The following is a 13,143-nucleotide window of genomic DNA, read 5'->3' on the forward strand; positions in this document are numbered from 1 at the left end:
CAACAAGTCCTACACCGTATTGAGCGAAGTCAGAAATTACATGAGTTTGGTGCGCTAACGTTTAAAAGCCTGGGTTAGCGTGTGCGACTGCTGCTGTCACGTTTTTAAAGAATCCTGGTTTGCAAGACAACTCGGCCTTCTGGAGCCAGAGGTGCAATTAAGGTGAGGTAAAAGTTTGGTTTCTCCGGTTTCCTCCCACAGCCCAAAGATGAGCAGGTTAGGTGGATTGGCCGTGCTAAATTGGCCATAGGTGAGATTACGGGGCTCGAGCGGGGCCTGGTGGCCTTCCTTCACCCACAGCGTAGTCGGCCTGTGAAAGGGGTCAAAGATCCTGCGGGGGCATTCGCAGAATCCCCACAGTAGATTCGGCCCAACGAGTCTGCACCGACCCTCCAGAAGAGCGCCCTTACCTCGGCCCACCCAATCTAGGTCGGCGCGCACCCTCGCTTCACTCGCCCCTCGCTTACGCGCGAACCGCTTCAGCCATACAGGCAGGGAAAAAAAATTGCAGTGTTAATGTAAGCCTACTTTTGACACTAATAAAGATTATTATTACAACCAAGTCCCATGCCTGAACTCTTAAGCAGAGGAAGGAACACCATCAGAACACAAGATTCCTCCAAATATTTTGGAAGCTATCAGGGAGTACCTCCTGGAGGCGATATCTCCCCTATTACTTACCCAGACCAGACCCCAACAGCGACGAGGATACTGGACCGGACCCCCAATATTTTAGTTTATTTGTAAGACTGTGCGGGAAGAATGATTCACTCCAGGAGGGATTGCACAAAGAAATTGGGCTTTGCTTATTTTTAATCAAAACTTTAATATGAATACAATATTAATCTCTTTAACTTCACACCTCAGCCCTTAACCACTACTACTCAATTTCCCACTAAACAACAGAAATTAAACAGGCTGCTCTCAATCCATCTCACTGTGGGAGAATTATGGACTCCGCGTCAGGCAGATCAGAATTCAGCTCCTCTCCCCAAAACCTTCTCCAAGATCTGCCTCTCTAAACACTTACAAAATGTCGCTCTGCCTTCCTCGGCTCCATCCAGCAATGACCTCACCTCCCCAAGCTGAAAAACCAATGGGGCGGGATTCTCTGATAGCCGACGGCGAAATCGGGAACGGCGATCGGGCGGAGAATAGCCTGACGTGGTGGCTGTGGAGGGGGAGAGGGCGTACGGACAGTGTCCAGCACCGCCTTACTCCGCCGGCAGACGTGCCGCTGGCCAGGGGGGCTTCTGCCAGGGGGCAGTAGTGGACGGGTGCGGGTTGGGGTGGACGGGCGGGATCGGTGCGCATGTGGGGGGGGGGGTGCAGGCGTACGCTCGGCTGCAGCTTGCCAGCCCTGCGCCTGTCCAGCACGGACCCGCCGATTCTCCCACCGTTTCTCGCGTGTTCGCCGGGTGGTTCCGATTTTGCCGTCGTGGAACTCAACGTATCCTCCATTGGCGTCAGCACCTAGATGCAGGAACAGAGCGTGCAGCATATTAACTCCCCCAGGGACTGTCCCCAGTCAAACCACAGTCCGTTAGCCCAGACTGAAAAACACATCCCTTTGGCAATTTCACCTTCTGGCTGCCGGAAGCACACCCGAGCCCTGCAAAATAGAATTCTTCTCAAACAAACATGACCACTGCAGTCGAGCACACTCCAATCCCCAGATTTTTAACCCTTTAGTTGCCCAACGCTTAGAATCCAATATAAAGTCTTCCAGTCGTCACCCCCCCCCCCCCCCCCCCCCGATTCCCAATATAACTTCCATCCCCAACCGCACTGCGGATGTACCTACACCACAGGGGCTGGAAACTCACGCCCGCTGCCAATCTGAAGAGGACAAGGGCAACAGGCCACCGCCAGCCCCTGAAATCTCCCCTCCAGGCCACTCACCACCCTGACTTGGAAATATATCTGCTCTGAAGGGGAACGTTTGCGAACCGGATGATTGTTTTCCCGATCCCCATTACTGAGCTGGAAGCACGGAAAATAGGAGCAGGAGTAGGCCATTCGACCCTTCGAGCCTGCTCCGCCAGCATTTACTGCCCATCCCTAATTCCCTTAATACAATCATGGCTCTCTCAGCGCCAATGGGTGGCAAGGTAGCACAGTGATTAGCACTGTTGCTTCACAGCGCCAGGTTCCCAGCGTCAATTCCTGCTTGGGCCACTGTCTGGCGGAGTCTGCGCGTTCTCCCCCCGTGTCTGCGTGGGTTTCCTCCTGGCGCTCCGGTTTCCTCCCACAAGTCCCAAAAGACGTGCTGTTCGGTGAATCGGACATTCCGAATTCTCCCTCCGTGTCCCCGAACAGGCGCCGGAATGTGGCGACGAGGGATTTTCACAGTAACTTCATTGCAGTGTTAACATAAGCCTACATGTGACAATAATAAAGATTATTATTATTATTATCCCGCTCTCTCCTTGTTAAGATCCCGGATCCCAACATTTGTTAGGATATCGGACAGGAACGCCAAAAACCTGTTTTAAATTTCTAAAACTGTGAGGAAGGGATACTTTGCCTCAGGAGCGATTGCACGGAAAAATAGAGATATGTTATATTAAAACAGACCTTATTACCAACACAGTATTAAACTATATTAACATCCCAGAAAAATGGTTTACAATCAACAGTTAAACAATTCGTAGCAACAAAAGGAAACACTTTGACTCCTAACTGATCCTTCTCTGTCTCCAATCAGGCAAACCCCATTTCAGGACAAAAGCCATTTGCAAACAATAGTGAGCAAACACAGGGATACTTGCTGTCCTCTGGGTAGAGATTTATTGGAAAGACTGCTTGAAGAGAGAGAGATCTTTTTAGGAAACAGTGCATAGATCCTTTTTGTGTCAGACTACTGCTTAACCTGACAGTTTCTGGCAAAAGTTTCCGTTCAGGTTAAAGCTCCTGGCAACAAAAAAAATACATAAATTAAACTGCCAACTGCAGACCTGGCTCCTCCCATTAATGATATCATCCTTATCCCACTCAGATCCCTGGCCTGCTAACCTCAGTCGAACCACAATCATAGAATTATAGAATCCCTACAGTGCAGAAGGAGGCCATTTGGCCTATCGAGTCTGCACTGGCCCTCTGAAGAAGCACTCTACCCACGTCCAAGCCCCCACACTAACCCCGTCATCCCACCTGGGGCCAATTTAGCCTGGCCAATGCACCTAGCCTCATCATCTTTGGACTGCGAATGGAAACCGGAGCACCCGGAGGAAAACCACGCACACACGGGGGGAGAACGTGCAAACCCCACACAGACAGTCACCCGAGGCCGGAATCGAACCCAGGTCCCTGGTGCTGTGAGGCAGCGGTGCTAACCACTGCGCCACCGTGCGCCCCCCCCCCCCCCCCCCACCCCCCGCCAATCTGTCTCAAGTTACTTACCCTCCAGGGAATCTCCAGCAATCATAAGAAAATTCCATTCGGCCTGAACAATTGCTTGGCTTGAATGAATGATGATCTGGCTTTTACAACATCTTAATTGCACCCCTTTGCGGACACAGAATCTACCTGTGTGTTGAACCAGGATTTAGTAAAGATATTACTGCAACTGCTACATTATAACACAAGCTATGTGAACATTTCCGACTGTCAACCCACCCTTGACGCCTTCATAGTCTAAAAATCGATCTGTTCCCTTCTTAAGTGTAAGGCATCAAACAACTCAGAATTAGGCAAACCTGCTTAGAATTCCTGACTTGCCAAATAGATCCTCTGTCACGTCGTTATCCACAGGCCACCAACCGGGGCCTTCAGGCTGTGTCTAGATGTCGATAGCGTAGGTAGCCATGGCGCAAGCGCTGATCGGGCACCCGAAGGCTAGTCATTGATATTAGTCTCCTGCCTGTTACAATCTTTAATTTACCTGCTGTCCTCTGCCTCGCATTGAGAATGTTGACCGGTAAACTGCAGAGCGCGGGAGAAGCAGTCGCGCGCATTAACCCAAATGATCTTCGCTTAAGACAAAGATCAAAATCTTTCCCCCCCCCCCTCCGACACAGATGAGAGACGGCTGACAACGCAAGGCCCTACGTCCGTCTGCGGGGCTGCAGGGTTCATGGGGGGGGGGGGGGGGTCTACGCGTGGGTTGGGGGGGGCGGAGGTGGAGGAGAGATCTGCCAACGGTTGGTCGCGCACCACGGCTCAATCCTGGCTGGGGGGGGGGGGGGCGGAACATCAGGCTCGTTACAACCTACAAGCAGCGGGTCGCCGGAGATGTCAATTGGGATCCAAAATCGAAAAACAAAATAAGGAGCTTTCCTTCCCAGACCGAGATCATTGACTTGTTCGGTCTCGCAGTTCTCCACCCAGCGTCCCAGCCGTCTCCCGTTCTGGAGGAACCGGCCAATTACCTCGACCGAATGACAAGTTCCATTCAAGCCAAGGTCCCTCAAATGGTCCCCCTGCACCAAAATGCGAAATCCTGAAAGGAAACTTGGCGGATCAAATTGAAATGTCGTTCCCGGGGTTGGACCCCAGCCCCTGCGGTGCCCACAGGGCATGGGAGACCCCGTGCGGACAAGCGGACGTCGCGTGCGCCCCCCCCGGCACACCCCGAGGGTCCCGGTCGTGGCTGTGGAAGCGGGGCAGACCTGCGGGTCCGATGACCTGCTCGACCGCCTGTACTGTCCCGGATTTGTTGACGGTCGCCGTGGCCAGTCCTAGGAGCAGGCTCACAAGGATGTCCTCCCCCCGCCTCCGCCCCCCCAACCCGCCACCCACTCCCCCCGCTCCGCACCAGATGTCCTAATATCAGCAGCTTCAATAAGCATGGAACGCACACATACTCGACGCCGCCGAAATAATTGGGAGCCCCCTATTTATACTATTTTGTGTCAAACCAGTCAGACTAAATTAAACGACGCGAGGGGCAAATCGAAAGAACAGCCCCCTTAAGGGGGTTCTGCGTTTCCCCTTCCCGCCGGTTACCCGTAGATCAGGAGTGTAGGACGTCCTCTATTCATACCTGCTCACTGTCAGTAATTAAACAATTGGGTTTGCCTGTGATTTGGATTTGGATTGGATTATTGTCACGTGTACCGAGGTACGGTGAAAAGGATTGTTCTGCCTACAGTCCAGACAGATCATCCCATACATGAAAAAACACAGGACATACGATAAGTACACAATGTAAATACATAGACACTGGCATCGGATGAAGCATACAGGGTGTAGTGTTAATGAGGTCAGTCCATAAGAGGGTCATTCAGGAGTCTGGTGACAGCGGGGAAGAAGCTGTTTTTGAGTCTGTTCGTGCGTGTTCTCAGACTTCTGCATCTCCTGCCCGATGGAAGAAGTTGGAAGAGTGAGTAAGCCGGGTGGGAGGGATCTTTGATTATGCTGCCCGCTTTCCCCAGGCAGCGGGAGGTGTAGATGGAGTCAATGGATGGGAGGCAGGTTCGTGTGATGGACTGGGCGGTGTTCACGACTCTCTGTACTGTAGTTTCTTGAGGTCCTGGGCCGAGCAGTTGCCATACCAGGCTGTGATGCAGCCCGATAGGATGCTTTCTATGGTGCATCTGCAAAAGTTGGTAAGAGTTAATGTGGACATGCCGAATTTCCTTAGTTTCCTGAGGAAGTATAGGCGCTGTTGTGCTTTCTTGGTGGTAACGTCAACGTGGGTGGACCAGGACAGATTTTTGGAGATGTGTACCCCTAGGAATTTGAAACTGCTAACCATCTCCACCTCGGCCCCGTTGATGCTGACAGGGGTGTGTACAGCACTTTGCTTCCTGAAGTCAATGACCAGCTCTTTAGTTTTGCTGGCATTGAGGGATAGATTGTTGTCGCTGCACCACTCCACTAGGTTCTCTATTTCTCTCCTGTATTCTGACTCGTCGTTGTTTGAGATCCGACCCACAACGGTCGAGTCATCAGCAAACTTGTAGATGGAGTTGGAACTAAATTTTGCCACGCAGTCGTGTGTGTACAGGGAGTAGAGTAGGGGGCTAAGCACGCAGCCTTGCGGGGCCCCAGTATGTAGGACTATCGTGGAGGATGTGTTGTTTATCCTTACTGATTGTAGTCTATGGGTCAGGAAGTCGAGGATCCAGTTGCAGAGGGAGGAGCCAAGTCCGAGGTTTTGGAGTTTTGATGTGGGATTGGCTGGGGTTATGGTGTTGAACGCGGAGCTGTAGTCAATGAACAAGAGTCTGACGTAGGCGTCCTTGTTGTCGAGATGCTCCAGGGATGAGTGTCGGGTCAGGGAGATGGCGTCTGCCGTGGACCGGTTGTGGCGCATACGATTTGTGGTGGATCAAGGCGCACTGGGAGTATGGAGTTGATGTGACTCGTGACCAACCTCTCAAAGCACTTCATTACGATGGATGTCAAGGCCACAATCAACATACCATTAACAATAGGGAAACTATTCCCACTGGATGGGAGGATTCTAGGACTAGCCTTTTGGGAGTGAGATGAGGAGACACTTCCAAACACGAAGGGTGGGAAAAGTCGGATAGATCTCTCCCGCACACGACGCTCGATCAGATTGAAATCTGACGTCATTAGATTTTTGTGCATCAAAGGGATTAAGCAATTTGGTGGAATAAGGCAGGTATATGGAGTTGGGGAAGTGTGTGTGGTGGTGGGGGGGAGGGGGGGGTGGGGGGGGGGGAGTAAGGGACCCTAAGACAGGGGAGCAGAAGGAGGCTATTCGGCCCATCACATCGAGTCTGCTCAGCCATTTAATGACTGATCTGACGTGACAATCCTCGACTCCACTTTCCCGCCTCATCCCTGTAACCCTCGATCCCCTCACCGATTAAAAATCTCTCGTCCTCGGCCACACTTAACGACCCGGCCTCTACAGCCTCTCTGCGGTAAGGAATTCCACAGAGTCACTCCCCTCTGAGAGAAGAAATTCCTCCTCATCTCTGTCTGAAATGGGGTCCCCCCCCTCACTCTGAGATTACTCCCTCTGGTCCCAGACTCCCCCACAAGGGGAAACATCCTCTCAGCATCTCCCCTCTCGAGCGCTCCCCCCACCCAAGAATCACGGTGGCACAGTGGTTAGCACCGCTGCCCCACGGCACCAGCCATCCGGGTGGGTTTCTCGTTCAGCCTGACCTTTCTAACCAACTCCCAGAGTTCCTGAACCGGACTCCGAGGTTAAACCCGGCCCTGAATGTTGTTAATGGCGGGGATGGATAGATTCTGGTCAGGCGAGGGGAGCGGGGTCAAAGGTTAGCTGGGAACGCGGAACCCGAAACACAAACGCATAGCTTTCGAATGGCGGAACGGGCTCAAGGGGCCGAATGGCCCTAGCCCTGCTCCCGTCTTGCACGTTCGCAAGTCCCCCTTCGCGCCCAGCCCTTGTCGCCTCTTCCCCCCCCCCCACCACCCCCGCCCCCGCTCCGTGCTCCTGAGACCAGGGATGGGCCGAGGGGCACCGTTTTGCAGCGTAACGGAAGGCTGGGGAAGAAGTGGGCAACGATCGAAGGCGGCTATATGATCGCCTGACGGGATATTTGTTTCCGAAAAACCGCCGGGACAGACGTGACGGGCTGAATGGACTCTTCCTGTGCCTAAGAGAGCCCCAGATGTGCCCGCGGGCAAACCACGTTTCCACATACGAGGGATACTGCGCAAAGGACTCGTCGCTGACCTATATACATCCTCGGAAGACTGCGTATCAGGGATTGTTTGGACCCAAAGGGCTTTGAGGAGAATGCGAGTGATCTGAACAATCAGGGTATTAGAAGCAAACACGAACCTATTTTTATATTTGTGCAAAACTATTAGACACAATGGGGATACAAATTGTGCAGCATGGCGTGTGTCATACACGCCATTAGGCCTCTGTTTTCTTCCTCGATTGAGCAATACACAAATCATTACGCCCGGTTGACGAGAGACTTTCAAAGCCGGGTAAAGCAGATGAATACAAATATCTAAAGTAGGCTGAGATGCAGAACTGAGGCGGCTCGGACCCCCTGAGCTTGGTTGGCGGTGTCGGAGCGCGCCTGAGTAGAGAGGGTGGCCCACGGGGTGAGATCCCGCGAATCCTCGCCAAGTGGGAAATCCGAACCGGCGGGCGCGCATTGAGTTTTCCACGTGGCACCCACGCGGGAGAAGTGACGGTTTAACCTTCCCGAATCACTGGGGGGGGGGGGGGCGCGGGGTGGCTCCCTGGCCACGAACCGCGAACATTTCACGCGGGTAAACAAGTTTGCAATTGGCGGATGGCGGGAGACGACCGGGACTTAGGGACCAGCTCATGTCCAGAGACCACTGTCAGCCAGTTAGCCCTCTCTCCTCGCACAGTTTTTGATTTCCCTCGCGGGATGACCTGATGAGTGCGAAACGAAAAGCTTCGACAAAATTGTTTTTTCCCCCCCCCAGCAATACCCAAGTTCTGCGCCAACGAACGATTGCTTTATCCGTCACCATTTTATCCCCCACCCCATCAGTTCCCAGTTCCCAGTGGTCCTTTGTTCGGCCATTCACACATCCTAATCTCTTTCTGCGCCCCGATCGGCACCCTCCTCGTCTACGATCACCGGCATTTATATTCCCTCGACTCCAAATGCATTTCTTTTTAAAATATGTTGATGGGATGTGGGCGTCGCTGGGCGGGTCGGCATTTATTACCCGTCCCTGAGGGCATTTAAGAGTCAACATCTTTGCTGGAGTCACGTGTAGGCCAGGCCGGGTAAGGACGGCAGATTTCCTTCCCTTCAGGGACAATCGACAATGGTTTCATGGCCATCATTAGCCTTTTAATTCCAGATTTTTGTTGAATTATATTGAAGTGACAATAATTTAGATTATTATTATTATTATTATTAATAATAATTCCGCGCCCCCCCCCCCCCGCGATTCGGGAAGGTTAAACCGCGATTCGAACCCGGGTTCCCAGATCATTACATAGAAGACAGAGGGTGGTGGTGGATGGAAAATTTTCAGACTGGAGACCAGTTACCAGCGGTGTACCACGGGGATCAGTGCTGGGTCCTCTGCTATTTGTGATTTTTATCAATGACTTGGAGGAGGGGCTGAAGGGTGGGTCAGTAAATTTGCTGATGACACCAAGATTGGTGGAGCAGTGGATGAGGTGAATGAATGAAATGAAAATCGCTTGTCACAAGTAGGCTTCAATGAAGTTACTGTGAAAAGCCCCTAGTCGCCACATTCCGGCGCCTTTTCGGGGAGGCTGGTACGGGAATCGAACCGTGCTGCTGGCCTGCCTTGGTCTGCTTTCAAAGCCAGCGATTTAGCCCAGTGTGCTAAACCAGCCCCTATAATGATATAATGAGGTGATCCGGTGGAGGGCTGTTGTAGGCTGCAAAGAGACATTGATAGGATGCAGAGCTGGGCCGAACAATGGCAGATCGAGTTCAAAGAACAAAGAACAAAGAAATGTACAGCACAGGAACAGGCCCTTCGGCCCTCCAAACCTGTGCCGACCATGCTGCCCGACTAAACTACAACCTTCTACACTTCCTGGGTCCGTATCCCTCTATTCCCATCCTATTCATGTATTTGTCAAGATGCCCCTTAAATGTCACTATCGTCCCTGCTTCCACCACCTCCTCCGGTAGCGAGTTCCAGGCACCCACTACCCTCTGCGTAAAAAACTTGCCTCGTACATCTACTCTAAACCTTGCCCCTCTCACCTTAAACCTATGCCCCCTAGTAATTGACCCCTCTACCCTGGGGAAAAGCCTCTGACTATCCACTCTGTCTATGCCCCCTCATAATTTTGTATACCTCTATCAGGTCTCCCCTCAACCTCCTTCGTTCCAGTGAGAACAAACCGAGTTTATTCAACCGCTCCTCATAGCTAATGCCCTCCATACCAGGCAACATTCTGGTACATCTCTTCTGCACCCTCTCTAAAGCCTCCACATCCTTCTGGTAGTGTGGCGACCAGAATTGAACACTATACTCCAAGTGTGGCCTAACTAAGGTTCTATACAGCTGCAACATGACTTGCCAATTCTTATACTCAATGCCCCGGCCAATGAAGGCAAGCATGCTGTATGCCTTCTTGACTACCTTCTCCACCTGTGTTGCCCCTTTCAATGACCTGTGGACCTGTACTCCTAGATCTCTTTGACTTTCAATACTCTTGAGGGTTCTACCATTCACTGTATATTCCCTGCCTGCATTAGACCTTCCAAAATGCATTACCTCATATTTGTCCGGATTAAACTCCATCTGCCATCTCTCTGCCCAAGTCTCCAAACAATCTAAATCCTGCTGTATCCTCCGACAGTCCTCATCGCTATCCGCAATTCCACCAACCTTTGTGTCGTCTGCAAACTTACTAATCAGACCAGTTACATTTTCCTCCAAATCATTTATATATACTACAAAGAGCAAAGGTCCCAGCACTGATCCCTGTGGAACACCACTGGTCACAGCCCTCCAATGAGAAAAGCATCCTTCCATTGCTACTCTCTGCCTTCTATGGCCTAGCCAGTTCTGTATCCACCTTGGCAGCTCACCCCTGATCCCGTGTGACTTCACCTTTTGTACTAGTCTACCATGAGGGACCTTGTCAAAGGCCTTTCTGAAGTCCCATATAGACAACATCCACTGCCCTACCTGCATCAATCATCTTAGTGACCTCCTCGAAAAAACTCTATCAAGTTAGTGAGACACGACCTCCCCTTCAACCCTGATAAGTGCGAGGTGATTCATTTTGGTGGGCCAATTTTGAATGCGGATTACAGGGTCAACGGCAGGGTTCTGAGGAATGTGGAGGAACAGAGAGATCTTGGGGTTCATGTCCACAGATCTCTGAAGGTTGCCAATTAAGTGGATGGAGCCGTGAAGAAGGCCTGTAGTGTGTTAGCGTTTATTAGCAGGGGGCTTGAGTTTAAGAGCGGGGTTATGCTGCAACTGTACAGGACCCTGGTGAGACCTCATTTGGAGTATTGTGTGCAGTTCTGGTCACCTCATTATAGGAAGGATGTGGAAGCATTGGAAAGGGTGCAAAGGAGATTTACCAGGATGCTGCCTGGATTGGAGGGTAGGTCTTATGAGGAAAGGTTGAGGGAGCTAGAGCTTTTCTCATTGGAGCGAAGGAGGATGAGAGGTGACTTAATAGAGGTTTATAAGATGATGAGGGGGATAGATAGAGTGGACGTTCAGAGACTATTTCCTCGGGTGGATGTAGCTGTTACAAGGGGGCATAACTATAAGGCTCGGGGTGGGAGATATAGGAGGGATGTCCGAGGTAGGTTCTTTACTCAGAGAGTGGTTAGAGTGTGAAATGGACTGTCTGCTGTGATCGTGGAGTCGGACACTTTAGGAACTTTCAAGCGGTTATTGGATAGGCACATGGAGCAAACCAGAATGACAGGGAGTGGGATAGCTTGATCTTGGTTTCGGACAAAGCTCGGCACAACATCGAGGGCCGAAGGGCCTGTTCTGTGCTGTACTGTTGTATGTTTCTATGTTCTATTACTCTAGGTCTCTAGTCCAGCGATAATACCGCTGCGCAGTCTCCTCCCCGCCCGGTACAAGTTTAACATGACTTACCTGCGTTTCGATTCTCCAGCTCTGGAAATCAACCACCCCTAGTCCCAAACCTTCCTTCCCCACCCGCGACGGCTCCAGCAGACTTGACGGACCGAGAGAGGTCCATTGACCTCGCTGGGAATAGCCAGCTCCGGGATGGGAGGGACTGGAATATCCCGCCCCAAGCCCCTTTTTCTCTTCAGGGCTTTTTTCATGGCCTTATCAACCCGCGTTTCATGATTCGACTTTCTTTTCGCAACGGCTCAAAATGGCGGCTTTTGCAGCGGTTCAAAATGGCGGCTCACCCGCCAGCTTCTCGAGGGGGCAATTAGGGATGGGCAACAAAGGCCTGAGCCGGCCACACAATCCCATTCCATATCAAGTGACCTGTACCGCCCAGAAGGACGAGGGCAGCAGACGTATTGGGGACACTCCCCTATTGTGGCGATGTGTATGTACATATCAATGGATATAGTTATCGGTACGTCCTCCGACCAGCAGGTGGCGATAGAGGTCCACCATGTGACTTGAGACACCCTCCAGTTGGTAGTAAGTCGTACAAGAGGATGGTCGCAGTCAGAGGAGCTCCAGGAGCATTCGCTGAATTCATTTAGTGGGCCGCCTTCGGCGTGATAGTTTGTCAGCTATCTTTCCACGTGTTTGTTCAATGAACCAAACAACTACATGTACATCATTGGCACGGTCATAACAGAGAAGACAATAACCACCTGTGCGATCTCTCCCTGTTCTCCCCCCCCCCCCCCCCCCCCCCCCCCCCCCCCCCGCCCCGCCCCGCCATCCCGACTCGGAAATGTAGCGGCCGGTCCTTCACTGCGGCCGGGGTCAAAACGCAGGAACTCCCTCCCCTAACAGCACTGTGGGTGCACCTACACCACACGGGGACTGCGGCGGGTTCGAGATGGCGGCTCACCCGCCGCCCTTCTCGAGGGGCAATTCGAGGTGAGCAATGAAATATTGGGGCCGAGACACAGCGACGCCCAACTCAACCACGATTAGGCATTTTTTAAAGGTTGCCTGCTCAGTCTGTGTGGCATTCTTCCAATTCAATCAAATCCGATGGCCTCCGTTTCGGCGTAGTTTCTGTAACAATCCTCAATTGTCCTTTGCAAGTCGGATACAACCACACACACCCCCGTCTACACATTAATCGCACTGAGGGGAAATCGCAGCACTTCGTCTGCTGGCTGTGCCTGAACACTTTCCATTGATTCGCAAAAGGCGTTACCATGTCAACAATGCTGCCGGTGAATAGCCCTTCGTGAGAGAATGTTTTATTCTGCTATCACTTCTGACCGAACAGGAAGCATTTCCCCGGGGGAAATAAGGCCTCGATAATGGATGCCGGACGCCCAAAAGCGAGGACTCCTGTTCTGATCTCTCAACGAGCCACCGTCAAGCCCCCTCCTCTGCCATTTACATTCACGCTGTCTTATCCAGAGAAGGCCCACAGGGCAGGAGGAGGCCATTCGGCCCATCGTGGTGCACCGACCCTCCTCGAAAGAGCACCCGACCTCTGCCCACGCGCCCCACCCCAGCGCGTAACCTCACCCAACCCGCACAGAACACTAAGGGGCAATTTAGCACGGCCAATCCACCCAACATGCACATCTTTGGACACTAAGGGACAATTTAGCA

General features: G+C 52.1%; 2 protein-coding genes across 2 annotated transcripts in view; one reads left to right on the forward strand and one right to left on the reverse strand.

Moving 5' to 3' along the window:
- LOC140400210 (neurexin-2-like) overlaps window positions 1–13,143 on the forward strand; it is a 2,085,493-nt gene that overhangs the window by 90,080 nt on the left and 1,982,270 nt on the right. The window lies entirely within an intron of this gene.
- Window positions 2,905–13,143, reverse strand: part of efemp2a (EGF containing fibulin extracellular matrix protein 2a) — a 70,149-nt gene continuing 59,910 nt past the window's right edge. The window contains exon 11 of the mRNA XM_072489642.1: window positions 2,905–2,913. Within this exon, the coding sequence (XP_072345743.1) occupies window positions 2,905–2,913 (9 nt within the window). The remainder of the gene's footprint in view (window positions 2,914–13,143) is intronic.

Source organism: Scyliorhinus torazame, chromosome 24 (genome assembly GCF_047496885.1).
Source record: "Scyliorhinus torazame isolate Kashiwa2021f chromosome 24, sScyTor2.1, whole genome shotgun sequence".
Lineage (NCBI taxonomy): Eukaryota > Metazoa > Chordata > Chondrichthyes > Carcharhiniformes > Scyliorhinidae > Scyliorhinus > Scyliorhinus torazame.